Consider the following 16,723-nt stretch of genomic DNA (forward strand, 5'->3'; position numbering starts at 1 on the left):
AATATTAGTTAATATCAAATACAATGGCTTGGGACAGGAGGGATCTTAAATCTCATCCCATTCCACCCCCTGCCCAGGGCAGGGACACCTTCCACTATCCCAGGTTGCTCCCAGCCCTTTCCAGCCTAGCCTTGAACTCTTCCAGGGATGGGAATTAGTAATGGCACCTGCAGTTCTGTCCTAGTGTGTCTGGTAACTCAGAACTGCTTTATCACACACAAGCTGCTCTGCTCTAGTCTTTTCACAGTTACTTATTGTTCAAAAATGCAGACAGTTTTTGTTTTGCACTTGGTGTCTTTCATCTCTTTGCTTACAAACAAACATTGTAACTGCAAATCCTCTTCTGCTTTTAGCGTCGAGAAGCCCGGAAACAAGAACAGGCAAACAACCCATTTTATATTAAAAGCTCTCCTTCCCCTCAGAAGGTGAGTCTCAATTGCAATATCTCACTGGACTCTGCTGTCACTGTGGGAAGGCTCCCTGAATATCAGAGCTGCAGCCTCCTCTGGGACATTCTCATATTTCCCCTTCCCACTTTATAATGCATGGGCTGGAGTGGCTGCCTACAACTGTTTTTATAACTCCTGTTTGTGCTGAGGATCTCCTGAGTGACCTGGTACCCCCAGGGCAGCCTGTGAGAGTCTGTGCAGTTTGTCCCAGCCCTGGGTGATGGCAGCAGTCACATCCCCAGGCACCTCACTCAGAGCCCTGAGAGGGTGACCCTGGAACTCACACTGTATTTTGTGGATCAGAAAGTTGTTGTGGTCTCTGAACACCTTTTTCAGGGAAAGAACTTCCTTTATTCCCTCTATATCTCTCTATATCTGAAGGACTGCCCCATATTCCTCTACTCCAGTCTCCAAATTTATCTTCTGAAGTGGCAAGTCATTAGCAATAAAACAAACCAAACATTCTTCATTCTGAGAGCTGCAGTAATTCTTCATTCTGGGAGCTGCAGTAATTCTTCAGGGCAGTAGTGGGGTTAAAAACTGTAGCTAAGAGTAGGGTCCTTTAAAATAGTTATCAACTGGCTTTAAAACACCCTCTGCTACCACACAGAATTATTAACAAGCTGTTCCATTCCTATCTTTTAAAATGTTCACTTAAGGCATTGAACTGCTTGATGTTTTGTAATATTCCTATTTACAGAAATTTGTGCTGGCAGTACTCAAAGTAACAAATCCTTCTTTTCCCAGCGATACCAAGACACTCCAGGGGTGGAACATATTCCTGTGGTCCAGATCGACCTTTCTGTCCCATTAAAAGTTCCAGGTAAGCACAGCTAATCTATTAAAATTCATTAAAGAAATTCAGTTTAGCAAAAGTCACAATTCTTTCTTAGGACTTCCACCTGAGGTTTTGAAGGGCAAGGAGCACGCTTTCATTTGAGTCTTAAATGTATCTCCTTAATTTACATTGGAAATAGTACTTTGCAGTCTAAGTTCCTTTCAAGATAATATTAGAAATAGTTCTGTGATTAGGAATGTCATGCAGCCAAGTCTGTAACATGTAGAGGAAGCACTGTTCTGTGTGGGAGCAGTCACCTTGAAAATATCTTCGAGGTCTGATGGAGGAGACTTGAAATAGAAACTAATGGTAGAGATACTGTTTGAATATCTTGTTTCAGTTATCAGAAGTGGTTGTGTATCCAAGGAGTGGTTGGATACAGCGCTGAAAAGCTGTTGATAAAGTGCCTTACATTGCAAGTACAGCAGCCATGTCACCAATTCTCCTTAAAAATCTCAGTATTTGGATGCTCCTTGTAATGCAATAATGCAGCCAAGAATCAGAGAGCAGGGTTGAGCTCTGTCCTGTTCTTGGAGAGATGCAGTGGACAGCAAAGTTGGTGCTTGGGGGCTGTGTGAGGTGATGTGGAAGCACAGAGAGGGGTGGATCTGGCTGGCTCTGGGTAGCTGGAAGCAGGAGCAGGGCACACTCCTGTCCTGGTGTTTCATGCTCAGTCCTTGTGCTCTGGACCTGAAAGCAGCTTGGCTTTCCCCCAGGAATGCCCATGTCAGACCAGTATGTGAAACTGGAAGAAGAACGAAGGCATAAACAGAAACTGGAGAAAGACAAGAAAAAGAAAAAGCAGAAAAAGGAGAAGAGAGGGAAACACCATCGGCACAACTCCCTGCACACAGAGAGTGAGGAGGACATTGCTCCAGCTCACCACGTGGACATCATCACTGAGGAGATGCCCGAGGTCAGTTCTGTGCTTGGGGTCTGGGCTTTATCAGTGTGCACCTCTTGAGAGATTTTTGCCCCCACAGCTGCAGATGTGGCAGTTCCAGAGCTCTTTCAGAAATGACTGAGATGATCCCAAGCTGTTCATTGCAGGGGAAGAAATTACTGTCTTTTTTTTTTTTTTAACAAAAAGACAAAAATTGCCACTGAAGCTATTAAAAAAGCCAAAACCAACCAAACAATGTTCATCCCTGCTCTAAAAGTAACACTGTCCAAATAGCATTTATTATGCTCTGCTGCTTCACTTTGACAGTAACTTGCTGTCTAGTCAGCAGCTTTGCAGCTGATGATAATTAATTGCAGATGCTAATGATGTCATCTGTATTTGTTTCTAAAATTTCCTTTAATCAAAACCGAACAGCAGCAATTCAAGTCCTGCTGTTTATGAAGAAGGGGTTTCTGTTCCAAATTAGTCTTGAAACTGGATGCTGCACTGAAGTGCATTGTTCCCATAACTTACTGAGCCTGCCTGCAGCTGGCCTGCTGCAGGGTTCACAGGCTCAAAAAAATTTAATTTGGGTGCTGTTGAGCTTGAGTTTGAAAATTGCCAGTGTTTTGCTGCCTCAGTGGATGTCTCTGAATCTCTCCTGCAGAATGCTTTGCCCAGTGATGAAGATGACAAAGATCCCAACGATCCCTATAAGGCACTTGACATAGACCTGGATAAGTAAGTGCAGTTCTGTGTGTGAGTTCACTGAGTTGCTGAGGGAGTGCCTGGGGGCAGGGCTGGGGCTGAGCAGGCACAGGCACTCCAGGCTTGAGGGGAAAAGGCTGAAGGCTCTCCCCATGGCTTTGATGGGACCTCAGGTGCTCATCCAGCTTTGGCTCTCACTGCAGCTTGGATGATAAAATCTCAACTCCTGAGTAGGAGAGAGATTTGGGAGGGGCAGGGCAGTCCCTAAATGTAGTGTGAGTGTGACTGAAGGAGTCTGGAAGCACAGACAGTGGCACTGGATCAGGTGGGGGTTACTCTGAGGTTTGGGTGTCCCCCTGTCTCTCTGCTGTCACCTGTGTTGGCACTGAGTGTGAGCTGTGTCCGTCTGTCCCCTCAGAAGCTCTGTGTCCATGGCAAGCCTGTGTTGTGTCAGTGACCAGTAACAGCCAGGCTGTCCCACCCCACTGCCCTGTGGCCCCTCAGTGTATCCCCTGTAGTGAAGTGTTGTTGTGCTGTGACTGAGCTGTGTGTCACACCTGTGCCCAGGCTGTCCCCAGCCAGCTCTGGGGCTGTGCCAGTGCCAGCACTGAGCCCCTGCATCCTCATGCCCGTGAGCCCTGGGCTGTGCAGTATTGCACAGGAGATTGGTTTGGATTTTGGTTTTAGTTGCTCTTTTATAAAATCACCATGCTAAAAATAATTGCTGATGTATGGTCCAGGGATGCCTCCTGGAAAGTTTGGAAGACTGTGCAGGCCCATGTGGGTGTGTGTGGGATCTCTCTCTTCCTCTGGTACTCGAGTGTGTGCTTTTCTTTGCAGTTCCAGATTTATAGGGCTTTGGCCCCTGAGTACCTTGTGAAAAAATGAATAAAATAGTTTCTGAGGAACTTCCTTTTTTGGAAGGCCAGTCAAAGTCTGCAGTGACAAATGTATAAAAGGAAATAATTTTCTGCCTGTAGCCCCTGTATTTGCATGGTGATTCTCAGCAGTGCTAGGCACACCCAGCAGAGCAGGTTCTGGGTGCTGTGCTCCAGGAGGCATCCAGGGCTGGTGGATTGTTCCATCCATTCCCTCCCCTGTGCCATGAGTGCTGTGCTCTCCTGTCATGGTTTCTCATGTCTGTGTCCTCTCTCTTTCTTTCTGTGCTTGCACTGCTCTGTCTGTCACGCTCACACGCAGTCTGGTTTCAGGGAAGCCTCCCAGGTAAGAATATCTCCTGAGTGTTGACCTTTGTCAGGTTGGTTGATTTTTGGACAGGGCAAGTCCTTGAAGGGTAGTGGAACTGTTAACTCAGAGACTCTCACATTTGAGAGTCTGTTTTGTCACTGGCTTTCAGCACCAGTGCTGTTCCTGTACAGGTGTATCTGAAATAGTAAAGGATGAGGCCTGTTTGTTGTTCAATCTTCCCTTAGTGTCTGAAAGTGAAAAAATCATTGGTTCTGGTTCTTAATGCAATATAAGCAAAAAAATTGAGGCAGTTGAGGCTGTTAGAAATGTTCCTGAAGTGATGTTTGCTGTGCAAATTTTAAAATTAACATTAAATAAAAGCTGATAAATAGAAAAATATGCAGTTGGTGAAATTCTTGCTGGTTTATGGAAATGTTTGACAAGAATGAGAGAAATTTTTGTGGGTTTTTTTCCCCCAAGTAGTGGATTTAGGATACAGTGTAAATATGACCTGCTGTTGCTGCTTTTTGGAAACAAGTGTCTGAAATGACATTTAACTTACAAAATATGTAGTAGAGTAGAAATTCATAGTGTAAACTTCCAAAATAAAAATTACTTAGAATAATTCCCAACTGGACCAATCTATTCATCAAGAACAACAAACCCCACACCCTTCAAGGGCTGCTGGATCCCTGCTGCCATTCCACTGCTCGAGTTCCCACTCTGCTGGAAATGCTGTTCCACATCCTTGCTTTTCCTTGGAGAGGGATTCCATGGAAACACAGTGGAACCTGGAGCTGTTCCTCTGTGGCTCAGCCTCTAGCTGGCACCTCGAAGGGTTAAGCAGCAAAACCTTGGCTCTCAGTCACCTCCAATTGTTTCCTCTGACTCCTAACCCACAAGGGCAATGTTGCAGGGCATAAGCAAACTCCAGGTATGGAGGTATGCACTGATTTTAGGCTTGGGGGCCCAGCTCCCTAAGAACAAGGCAGAGCTTGTCTTGGCCAGGTTGTCTGGCTGAGGGAGGCTGTTGGCAGCAGGTAATGGGCTCTTTCTTTTCAAGACCCTTAGCAGACAGTGAGAAGCTGCCAGTGCAGAGACACAGGAATGTCGAGACCCTGAAGTCACCAGACTCAGAAGCTCCCCTAGTAGAGAAGAAGAGCAAGAAACCCAAAAAGAAGGAAAAGAAACATAAAGATAAAGAGAGAGATAAAGGAAAGAAGAAAGAGAAAGAGAAAAAAGTGGTAGAGGAGGAGGAAGAAGAAGTAAAAAAGGTAATTCTCCAAGATTTCCATTATTTTAGCTCCTGCTGTTATTTATTGCTGAGTTCATTTTGTTGCCTAGGAACAGTTGCATTTAACAGTTCAAACAGCTCAATGCATTCACCCTCTATTTCCTTCAATTTTTACTACTGTAGCAGCAGGTATTTAAAGATTTCTGTTAATAAAAATAACACTTAGCCTCCTAAGTTAGCTGAATTGGGCTCACTGCAGCCTACACAGCAGATCTGCCAGAGCTCACGTGGAAGCTGAATTTGCTGATATTTTGTCTGTTCTCCAAGTGGGGAACTCCTTAGCAAAATATCTGGAACTGGTTTTGTGAGTGTCATTTGTGGTACATCCTGTCTCCCATGTGCTCCAGAACCTTTCAGTTATAAACCCTGCCCATAGCTGCCAGTTGCTGTTGGGATTTGAAGCATCCTCCTGTGAATCCCCTGCAGAGCTGCACGTTCCCTCTGCCCTGCAGCCCTTGGAATGCCAGGGATACCCTGGTGTAGGGGTGCTGGGCAGGTGCTGTCAGCTGGGCCTGCCTTTGGAAGTGCTCAAAGACTGAAGTGAAGCTTCTTGGTGTGTTTGCTCCTGAATGTGTCACAGCATCTGTGCATGAGGAGCACTCTGGAGTGCTGCACTTCCATGGGAACTTCAAGTTTTGATTTAATTGTTGTAGAGTCACAGAATCCCAGACTGGTTTGGTTTCAAAGGAACCTTAAAGCCCATCCAGTGCCACCCCTGCCATGGCAGGGACACCTCCCACTGTCCCAGGCTGCTCCCAGCCCTGTCCAGCCTGGCCTTGGGCACTGCCAGGGATGCAGGGGCAGCCCCAGCTGCTCTGGGCACCCTGGGCCAGGGCCTGCCCACCCTGCCAGGGAACAATTCCTGATTGCCAAGATCCCATCCAGCCCTGCCCTCTGGCACTGGGAGCCATTGCCTGGCTCCTGTCCCTGCAGGCCTTGTCCCCAGTCCCTCTGCAGCTCTCCTGGAGCCCCTTCAGGCCCTGCCAGGGGCTCTCAGGTGTCCCTGGAGCCTTCTCTTGTCCAGGTGAGCACCCCCAGCTCTCTCAGCCCTTCCTCCTAAGGCAGATGTTCCATCCTTGTGATCTTTTTGTTTTGATTTTCTTTTGTTGCTGTTGTTGGGGGGGTGTTGGGTTTTTAATTTGATTTTTAAGAAAGATATATGAACAATGATAATGGGTTTTTTTTTTTCTCCTGAAATTCAGGGGGAAGACTTGGATTTCTGGCTCTCCACTGCTCCACCAGCTGCTCCCATGCCCCAGCCACAGGTAGGAATCTTCCCCCATCAGAAGAAATTTCTGTGGTTATTCCTTGCCTCGAGCTGTGCAGGAGTGCTGTGTCATGCTGCAGCACAGAGGGGAACATCAGCTTCATCTCCTCACCTTCTGCTGGGGAACAGAGATATTGTGTCTGCCCAGTTCACAGGAACTGTAATGGGAGACTTGAGGCTCATTCTGTGCAGATCAAGGAATAGAAATAGAAATACAGATGCAGCTCCAGGCTTGGTTGATTTTGTTATTGATGAGTATAATGTTATACAGTTGTATGGTTTTATTTCCCAGTATGAGGTAGACTCTAGCAATATTAATAGACATGAGAGACAGAGTGTGAAAGAAAAATTCTCATGAATTTTGATGGGAAATTCTAGAGGAAAAGACAAAGATATAAAGGGATGGATTCCTTGGAGAAAATCTTCTGAATCGTGTCCTCAGGTGATCATATTTGCTGGGTTTCAGAGGCATAAAATGAAAGCCTTGATTCCATGTTAGCCTAATGTCATTTCTGAAATAACAGTTGTGTGGAGTTGTCACTGTTGAGTTTCTCCTGGTGTGGGACTGGGTTCTTCCAGCTGCTTTCCATGAGTGTCAGAATCCTTCTGCTCATCTCCTCAGAGCGAGCCTGCAATGGGCACTGCTGTGGTGGCTGAATCTCAAGGGGTAAAAAAAGAAGAAAGGGAAGAACAAGATGAGGAGGAGGAGGATGAAGGAAAGGTAAGTGGCTCAAGTTAAGAGGAAATTGCCTCAAGTTACACCAGGGGAGGCTTAGATTAGATATTAGGTAAGATTTTGTTGTTATTGTTTTTTAATGGAAAGGATTGTCAGGCATTGGAACAGGCTCCCCAGGGCAGTGGTGGAGTCACTGTCCCTGGAAATGTTCAGAAAACCTCTGCATGTGGCACTTGTGGATGTGGTGGCACTGGGCTGATGGTTGGACCTGGTGATCTTAAAGATCTTTTCCAACCTTCACAATTCTCTGGTTCTATGAAGTTGCTGTCACCTTTCAGCCATATTCTCCTGCTGTCTCAAACTCCTCAAAAAACAGCACAGAGGATTTACCAACAGCATCTGTTCAGTGCAGTGACTGCCTGCAAATGTTGCATCCTTGAGGAGCTGTGACCACCTCGTGTCCCTGAGCCAAGGGACAGGTCCCAGTTAAAGCTGAGCTTCCAAACACTTGGAGAGATTCAGCCCTGTGCTGTTCCCAAGTTACTTGGGGATAAGGTGTGGGGAGCAGGGTTTACTGGGACTCCACATGGAGTTACTTTTGAGATTTGAGGAATGGTAGCTCTGTTTTGGGTTCTGCTGTAAAGGGAAATTTTGTGCAGTCCAGGAAGTGCAGAGAGCGAGAGTCCAGAGCTGGAAGTGTGGTGGAGGGGTCATAGCTAGAAATCAAGGGTTTCTTTAAGGGTTTCTTGTAGTTTCTCATTCTTCTTGGTAGAAATCCTCCAAGCATAAGAAGAAAAAGCACAAGAAAGAGAAAGAAGAGAAATCAAAGGACAAAAAGAAATCCAAAAAGAAGAGTCATCACAGCGAGGAGGAGCCCCCGGAGTCGGTGCAGAATGGGACACTAGAGGATGAGCCACTACCAGTGAGTGGCTGTGCCCAGGCCTGGGGACAGGGAGAGCTCAGCTGCTTGGGAGGGAGGGCAGGGACAGCTCTTCTCAGAGTCAGCAGGTCTGGTGTGACTGTGGGTTCTCTTGTTTTGCAGCCCATGTCCAGTTACCGCCTTCTTGCTGAAAACCCTTACATTAAAATGGTGAGTTTGGGCTGTTCTCTGGGTGCCCTGAGAGAGGGGTGCCCTGGGGATGGGATTCTTTCCTTTATGTACCCATCACATAACTGAAGAACTGTTTCAGTCCCAGGCTCTATTTCCTTTCCTTTGAGTGGCCCACTTGAATTTCTAAGTTGATATTTTCCCAATCCTTAGCTGATCACCAGTGTGTTTCCATAATCTTTCCATAAGCTATACCAAATTACCTCCCTTTTGAACCTGGTTTTATCCCTGGGTGAAATCGGATAAATGTGTTCTGTATTCTGTTTCTTGAAGTTTGATTCTTTCCTGTGACATTTTTCCCTTCATTTGCAGACCTATGACATTCAAGGAAACCTCCAGAATGACAGCCAAGTTACTGTGTCTGTTATCTTTGAAAACAAGAGCACTAGCTTCCTTAAGAGCATGGAACTCAATGTCCTGGACTCTCTCAACACTAAAATGCTCCGACCAGAAGGATCATCAGTACACGATGGGATACCTGTGCCCTTCCAGCTCCCCCCTGGTATGCACAGCTTTGCACAGGGAGGGCTCTTGGAGTGTGGCTGGCCCTGCACTGCCCTCCTGTGGAAAGAGCTGCTTGAACTTCTTGCTGTTTTCCAGAAAAAACATCTCTGCTTGGGTGTTGCTGGGCTTTCCCCAGTTCCCTGGAGAGGATAAGCCTTCTCCCAGTATGGCTGTAATGCAGGTGGTTCTGCACAGCAAGAGCAAAGCCTTAATCTAGGGCTGGGAGTCCAAATGTCTGAGTTCCTTTGCCAGGTGCCTGCAGGCTGGCACACCTTTGACTGCAGGAATCCAAAATTCATGATGTGTTTGCCATGAGATTTAAAATAAACCAAGGTAGTAGTTTTGTGAAGTATTAGAACCCACTCTGGATTTATTCTGGAGCTCTTGTCCCCCTGTTTGAATGGCAGAGGCCTTTTGCAGTGCAGGTTTGTGATAAGGATGTGCAAGGAGGGCAGCTGAAATATTAAGCACAGAAATGAATGATAATGGTTTTGTACAGAGCACAGTAGTACAGTCAAATCTGTGAACTTTCCTGAATTTCCCTTCCTTCACCAAGGAGTTAATTTGAATCCTGGAACAGCTCACAGAGGGCTGGAATGGCCTCAGAGAGCTTTTCAATCCCCTATGGAAAGCAGTGGGGTATTTGATTTGTTTTAAATCTGTATGTGGCAGTTCTTGACACAGACTTGTATATTAAAAGCAAAACATAGAAAAATTAGAATTCAAATTAGCTCTGAAAGCTGCTCTGAAATGTCTATAATATAATTCCAGTTATGCAAATAGTTTAAATCTGTGACACTGTGACACTTTGCCCAGGCACTTGCTCAATAACCTCCATGAAATGCCAGCTCCCATTGCTGCTACTGAGAGACCCAAGTGCTGTAACATTGTTGACTCATCACAGCAGTTGTGTGTAGAACTCTCTTCCAACTCAGAGAATTTCAGACTTGGTTCAGAACTAGTCTGCACATAAGTCAGTTTATTGTAACCATTACTCAGATCTGGAAACCATGTTCTGACCTGACTTTTCCCTCTCCTCTCTTCACACTAGGAATCTCTAATGAAGCCCAGTTTGTGTTTACACTTCAGAGTATTGTTATGGCTCAGAAGTTAAAAGGAACACTGTCCTTTATAGTCAAAGTAAGTGCAGCTCTCAACTGCCTCTGCTTCCTTGGGAACTGCGTCAGGGAGCCGCACTCGGGTGGGAAGCTCTGCTCTGGAGCTTTTTTTAGGCATCATTTCATGCCTGCTGCAGCAGCCCATTCTGTGAGGAACATTTTCACATGACATCTTGTGCAAAGAGTGCCCCCAGTCCTGCGTCAGCACCTCCTGCATTGTCATTGCTGTCAGCGTGTGAGCAAGGCAGCCTGGAACATGTGCCACATTGTCAGCTAGAAAATCACACTGACCTGCTGGGGAGGGGACACAGGGAGCAGGGTCTGCTCCTTCTGATCTCACTGACACTGCAGCCTGGTACAAGGCTGCAAAACAAAAATGAGAATTAGATGCAGTTATTAAGAGTGGAAACCCAGACCAAGAGTGAAGGCATTGTTTAATAGGTATTGACTGGATAAGACTGTGTGGGTCTCTGATGTTATTTCAGTACAGTTATTAATGAAAGAGATGCTCAGAGGAAATGAATGGAGACAGTTGTGGCTACTCCCGAGTCAGCCATTGTCTCCATTTTAAGAGTTTCTTAAAAATAGCATTCTAGTCCTATTTTAGTACCTAAGAATCTGGGAACTATTAATTTATCATTTTGCTCAGGAAATAATGAACTGTAAAACCACATCTCCAAGTGTTGGTTTAAACTCAGTCTGCTCAGTTCATTTTCAGCAGAGTGCAGGCAGAACTGCAGCCCAGTGTGTCCCTTACCTGTTGTAGGTGCATGTATGAGCCCAGCTGCCCAAAGCTTTGAGTGGGCTGATCTTGTGGTGGGATGGTTCTCACACTGATCCTTCAGGGGAACCTCAGCTCCTCTCTGGTGACTCTGTGGTGGCTGGGGGTGGCTGCCTCAGGGCTCCCCCTCACCTGCTCTCCTTTGCCCTGTTGCAGGATGATGAAGGTTCAACCCATGAAAAACTAGATTTCAAATTGCACTTCAGTTGTGCTTCATACTTGATCACGACGCCTTGCTACAGGTGAGTGCCCTGGCAGGCTGAGCCCTGCCTGCTCCTGAGGGCTTGAGCAGTGTCTCTCTAAGGGGTGACTGCTCAGATATGTCCAGTGACTGATTTCAAATGGCTCTGCAGAGGGAGCTCTGTGCCCTGCAGGCTGCCAGAGGCAGCTCTGGCAGCAAGAGGGCACAAGTTGCTCCAGTGGGCTCTGGAGTGTGGTTTCTGTATTTGCTGTAAATCCATTTTCCTAGAGCTTGATAGCACTTAAGCTTCTGTATCCTGACATGTTTCATGGGGCTGATGGCACAGATTTCACTTGCATTTCTAATAAAACATTTGCTTTCCTTCCTGTTCTGCAGTGATGCTTTTGCCAAGCTCCTAGAGTCTGGAGATCTGCACATGAGTTCTATTAAAGTAGATGGAATTAGCATTTCTTTCCAACATCTACTGGCAAAGATCTGTTTTCATCATCATTTTTCAGGTGAGTCTTCCTTGATGCAGAACCTTCTGCAGAATTCCATCTTCTAAAATTTCTGCTGTGCTTGGTGGGCATAATACTCCACGGGCTCAGCAACCACAGGAGCAGGTGATGTCCAGATTAAATACATTTGGGAGAGTTTTCTCCAGTTTTGCAACACTCAAAGCATGCAGTGTTCTTCAAGATGAATTCTCCTTGTGTCCCTGTGGAATTCCTGCAGCCCAGTGAGGCATGTGACAGCTATCATGGGAGCAGCTGCTGTGGAGTTCATGCTGTAACTGTTCTCTGGAGGATGGGTTTGATCTGCAGGGTTTCAGACTCTTTCCCCAGTGCCTCCTTTCAGTGAGGGAGAGCCCCAGCTATTCAGCTTTGGGTTTATTAATTAAAACACAAGCACTGGCTGAAGCAAAACAACTGGCTGTTTCATCATGCTCTGGTGTTTGCATTAGACATTGCCTCACTGGAAGTATTTCTGGGGAAGAAATCTACGTTCTGAGCAGTGTTTTTGCCACAGAACATTTGTGGCTTAGGAGACAAATGACTCACCTCATTATTGTGAAACGTCCCAGAGAGAAGCCACGAGGAGCCAGGCATATCTTAACCCTGACTTCCTCCTCCCCTCTGTAGAAGCCTCTGTTCCTCAAGGCCAGGCAGAGCAAGGGCTGCTCTCCAGGGGAAGCAGGGCTTGAATTAAACTGGAATGGAATGAAATGAAATTGCTGTTTCTCTGCAGTTGTGGAACGCGTTGATTCGTGTGCATCCATGTACAGCCGTTCTATCCAAGGCCATCACGTCTGCCTACTGGTAAAAAAGGTGAGAGCACTGTAACCCCTGAGGGAAGCTAAACCTGGAGCCTTCCCTGCCTTCCTCTGCCTCTTTCCAGTCCCTGAATTTGGCTGGGAACACATTTATCCCCACTTGGAAGAGAAGCTAATGGTTTTTTTCTCTTTTTTTTTTTTTTCCTTTCCAAGGGAGAGAACTCTGTATCCATAGATGGGAAATGTAATGATTCTACCCTGCTTAGCAACTTGTTGGATGAGATGAAAGAGACATTGTCCAAGTGCTGAATATTCCTTATACAATATTCCAAGGAGCAGAAACACACCCAACATGTAAAGACGAGCAGACCCAAGTGTTAAGTTTCTCCCTCGTACGCATGTACTACCCTGGGGCACGTGCTTTCAGTTCACTCCACCATTGGTTGCAGTTTAGACATTTTAAGGCTGTATGTTACCTTTTTATTTTCAGAACTTTTTACAAACTGTGGTGTTAACCCTTTCTAGCCCAAAGAGATCCTGGTGACATGACTGGAGGAGGGAGGGAGGGAGGGGTGGGCACTATTTATTCAGCAGCTCATGATGATCCCATGACCTTCATCTGTGTGGGACGGCGACTGAGCAGGACTTTATCAACAGTAGCACAGTTTGTTGCTTGTGCTTATGCCAGGGAAGGTTGACTTAATCCTTAGCCATGAAATATGTCTTCAGGGCTGCTGTAGTTGATGTATATTTCTAGCAGAGGCTGGTGCTGGACCAGAAGGCCTCTTTTTGTTTCTTTTTTTTTATATATATATGATTTATTATTATCTCAAGATCTATTGTGATCAGCATATAAATATCCTCCATCTCCTTGAGCTAATCCAAAGGAGCCCTGTGGGAACTGGGATGTTTGAGTTTCTGTTTATAGTAGTTGCCTTGAGCCTTAACCTTCTTTTAGTGACAGCTGGAAGAGTCGAGTGTGGAAGCATGAAACGGGCTGGAAGTGTTATTGTTTGGGTCTGTGCTCCCCTCGGCTGCCCCACACACGGAGTCTGTCAGGCCTCTCCCCTCTGAGCTGTCTCTGCTGATGTGTTTTATGAGTCCACTTCAATTTCACATTCCTGAACAGTTAAGCTGTAGCAAGAAACTGGAAATCCAAAGGGGTCTGTTCCTGCTTTTTTATCCTTTTGCTCACCAGCTGAGGTTGACCATTACCAGGTTAGAGAAACAATCATGGGTGCAGCCCCTTGTGTGCAGGTCCATGTCCTCCCCCTGGGCTCTGAAACCAGCAGGGTCATTCTGTCTGTGTCCCCTCAGTGTCCCCCAGCCCTGCCCTTGCAGCACTGAGACAGATTTGGCAGCACAAAGGCCCCTGGGTCCCTGTGGCAGAGCCCTCCCTGCCAGGGAGAGAGGGCTGGATGAGGACCCCATGTCCCAGAGGCAGGAAGGAGGAGGAGGAGGATGATGATCCCCTCTCCCTGCCAGGGTGCAGGAGAGGGCTCATGAGGAGCTGCTCTCCCTTCAGGGGGCAGGGTGGGGAGGGGGCTGAGGAGCTGCAGATTTGGGACTCTAGCTGTTGCTTTAGGGAGAAGAAGGGAGAGTCTGGGAAGTGCCCATTCTGCACTATTGGAATCTTGTGGAGTCACTGACAGGAAAGGAATGTCACAGTGTCCTGCAGAGATGCTCAGTTGATGTCCTTCTACAACATCCCTTGCTTTCAACTTATTTTGTATTCCCCTGCTCTGTTTCTTTCCTTGCAGTTCCACACCCAGTGAGCAAAACTCCATGGAAGGATTTTGCTTTGAGGCACAGAGCAGGAGCAGTTTTGATTGCTCCAAAAAGGTGCCCAGGGGAGGAGCTGGCTGGGTCTGCACGTCTCCAGCACCACCACCACTCCTAAAACACCAAACCCCCACGCAGGGAGCAGGATCAAGTGTTGATCTTATTTGTTGGGTGATGTCCTGTACTTTACGCGTGTCTTGTGCTCTTTACACTCTTCCCACAGGAGGTATTTTGGCAAAGGCTCTGCTCTGGTGCTCTGGGTTCCTTGCCAGGCCCAGCTCCGTGTCCGACCGCGCTGCCACAACGTGGAGGGTTTGGTTTTGGTCAGCCTCCCTTGGTTAGCCAGTTGTGTATTAGAAACTGAACATATTAAAATTGTCTTAAAGGATAATGTTCCTCAATTAGTGTTTGGGTTTTTTAATTCATGGATGAAAACTGTCACTTTAGCATGTAGAGTCTCTTACAGAATCCTGTGCAGTGATTCTAGAATTTTGAAACTGTATGATGTGTTACATTCACAAATTTATTTGCTATCAACATTCCCTGGAAAAAAAAAAAAAAGAAAAGAAAAAGAAAACAACATACCACAAGCTGCTGTAATGATTTTGTGTCAAGATGATCCAATAAACTTTCAAAACAAAGTTAAATTTTTGGCTTTATAAATGGTCCTTTCATAAGACTATTCCAGTTTGGATGGACCCAAAATCAAGGGCATGGATTTACCCCAGGGCTTGAATAATGGATTTTCAGTGGAGGTAAGAGGAATCTCCTTCCCAAAGGAGGTAGGGAATTCCAAGTGCCACCCCCTTAAAAGGCAGCTCTGCAACAGCAGCTGTCACTAACACTGAAATTACAGGAAAAAGTAATTCAGACTATCTCAGTTAAATCTCCATTAATTGTTTTATGTTTTGGATCATGATTGCAGTTAAAATTCAACCCTTGGAAGAATGGGAGGAATCAACCCCTGCTGTTGCTTCCTCTTGGCCTCCAGTGAGATTTGTGACAAACGTGGTGACATTGATGTGGGGCTTAAGGCCCTGTCCTGCCACAGCAGGAATGAGGCCTGGGCTTGGCTGAAGCCCCAGTGGTTTCCAGTCACACCAGAACCTGTGAGAATCATCTTGGGATAGAAATCCCTGGGGCTGAGAGTCAGGAGCCACCAGTTCTGCACTGGAATTGCCCGGTAGCTTGTTGGCCCCATTGCTGCAGGAAGGATCCAGCTCCTCAGTTCCCAGTACTGCAATCCCACATGGACCTGCCATGGGCTGGGACTGCACAAATCTGATGGAATGGGATGGAAACAAAAGTAAATCCCAACCCAGGGAGCACCTGGAGCAAACCCCAAGTGTGAAATGAGCCACAGGAGCTGAACTGGGGGGCAGGAGCTGATCCTGCCCCTCCCTCAGCCCTGCAGTGCTGTGTCCAGTTCTGGGCTCTTCTGGGGCCTGTGCAGGGCTGTGAGGATGATGAGGGGATGGAGGATCTCCTGTGGGGAAAGGCTGTGGGAGCTGGGGCAGGGGGAAGAGCAGAAATGAATATATAGACAATATATTTATATATTACATATATGGATATATGCTTTACTAACTGCTAGAGGCTGGGGCCAAGCAACAGGACCGGAGATCATGGGAGGAAACTGAACACAAGAAATTCCACCTGAGCAGGGGAAGGACTTTGCCCTGGGTGTGACAGAGCTGCCCAGAGAGGCGGTGGAGTCACCTTCCCTGGAGCTCCCCAAAAGCCATCTGGCTACAACAATCCTGATGTGCTCAGGGGCCCCTGCTGAGCCAGGTGAGCCCCAGTGGTGCCTCCCAACCTCGCTTCTGTGATCGAGAGTTGCCCACGAGCCTGGCACTCAGGCTCCTGCCCTGGGGCACAGCAGCATCATCTGCTCATGGAGGAATCCTGCCAGAGGGGCCCCGCGTTCCGGGAGCAGCAGCGGGATCAGCTGCTCTGCAGAGCCCCCGAGCTGCTGCCGTGAGCCGGGGCCAGCTCGGGCAAACAGACACCCCCGAGGAGCTGAGGCTTCAGCCCCGGTTCTGCGGCTCAGCTGGGCTGGGAGGGGCTGTGACCACCCTGGGGCTGCTCAGCCTGGAGAAAAGGAGACTCAGGGGTGCCCTCATCGCTCTCTGCAGCTCCTGAAAGGTGCCTGTGCTCAGCTGGGGCTGGGCTCTTTCTCCAGTCAGCACTGACAACCAGAGCACACAGCCTCAACTGTGCCAAGGGAAATACAGGTTGGATAGCAGGAAAAGGTTTTTTACAGAAAGGGTGATAAAGTTCTGGAATGTTCTGCCCGGGGAGGTGGTGGAGTCCCCATCCCTGGGTGTGTTTAACAAAGCCTGGATGTGGCACTGGGTGCCAGGGTTCAGTTGAGCTGTTGGCGCTGGGTTGGACTCGATGATCTTGAAGGGCTCTTCCAGCGCAGTGATTCACAGTGAGCTCAGCTCCTTCTGTGATTCTGTGATTCAGTGATTCAGTGATTCTGTGAGTTGGGGTGCGGGCTGGGGGCTGTGAACACCTGGGGACTGAGCCGGGGTCTGCAGAGGTTGTGGGGCACCTGGGCTGGGGAACTGCCGGCTCCAGCCAGGAGTGTTGGAAAACCCCTCATGGGGCAGGAGCTCCCAGCTCTGCTTCAGCTTTTGGCACCCTTTGCTTTTGGGCTTCCCAGGGATT

General features: G+C 47.4%; 1 protein-coding gene across 4 annotated transcripts in view; it reads left to right on the plus strand.

Annotated features, from left to right (window-relative positions):
• The window catches only part of AP3D1 (adaptor related protein complex 3 subunit delta 1), a 44,333-nt gene extending 29,636 nt beyond the window's left edge, over nt 1-14,697 (plus strand). The window contains exons 18-33 of one of the 4 annotated variants that reach the window (XM_071452108.1): nt 354-425; nt 1,197-1,272; nt 2,004-2,203; nt 2,838-2,911; nt 4,079-4,102; nt 5,130-5,340; nt 6,563-6,625; nt 7,250-7,348; nt 8,076-8,225; nt 8,346-8,393; nt 8,724-8,913; nt 9,967-10,055; nt 10,971-11,056; nt 11,392-11,513; nt 12,244-12,323; nt 12,482-14,697. In XM_071452108.1, the coding sequence (XP_071308209.1) occupies nt 354-425; nt 1,197-1,272; nt 2,004-2,203; nt 2,838-2,911; nt 4,079-4,102; nt 5,130-5,340; nt 6,563-6,625; nt 7,250-7,348; nt 8,076-8,225; nt 8,346-8,393; nt 8,724-8,913; nt 9,967-10,055; nt 10,971-11,056; nt 11,392-11,513; nt 12,244-12,323; nt 12,482-12,577 (1,680 nt within the window). In that variant the 3' untranslated portion in view covers nt 12,578-14,697. Of the gene's footprint in view, nt 1-353; nt 426-1,196; nt 1,273-2,003; nt 2,204-2,837; nt 2,912-4,078; nt 4,103-5,129; nt 5,341-6,562; nt 6,626-7,249; nt 7,349-8,075; nt 8,226-8,345; nt 8,394-8,723; nt 8,914-9,966; nt 10,056-10,970; nt 11,057-11,391; nt 11,514-12,243; nt 12,324-12,481 lie in introns of those variants that run through there. The other 3 variants (XM_071452110.1, XM_071452109.1, XM_071452111.1) reach the window with 3 other exon arrangements.
• The last annotated feature ends 2,026 nt before the right edge of the window (nt 14,698-16,723 follow it).

The sequence above is a fragment of the Agelaius tricolor genome, unplaced genomic scaffold (assembly GCF_023055355.1).
Source record: "Agelaius tricolor isolate 1412-34295 unplaced genomic scaffold, bAgeTri1.0.p SCAF_33, whole genome shotgun sequence".
NCBI lineage: Eukaryota > Metazoa > Chordata > Aves > Passeriformes > Icteridae > Agelaius > Agelaius tricolor.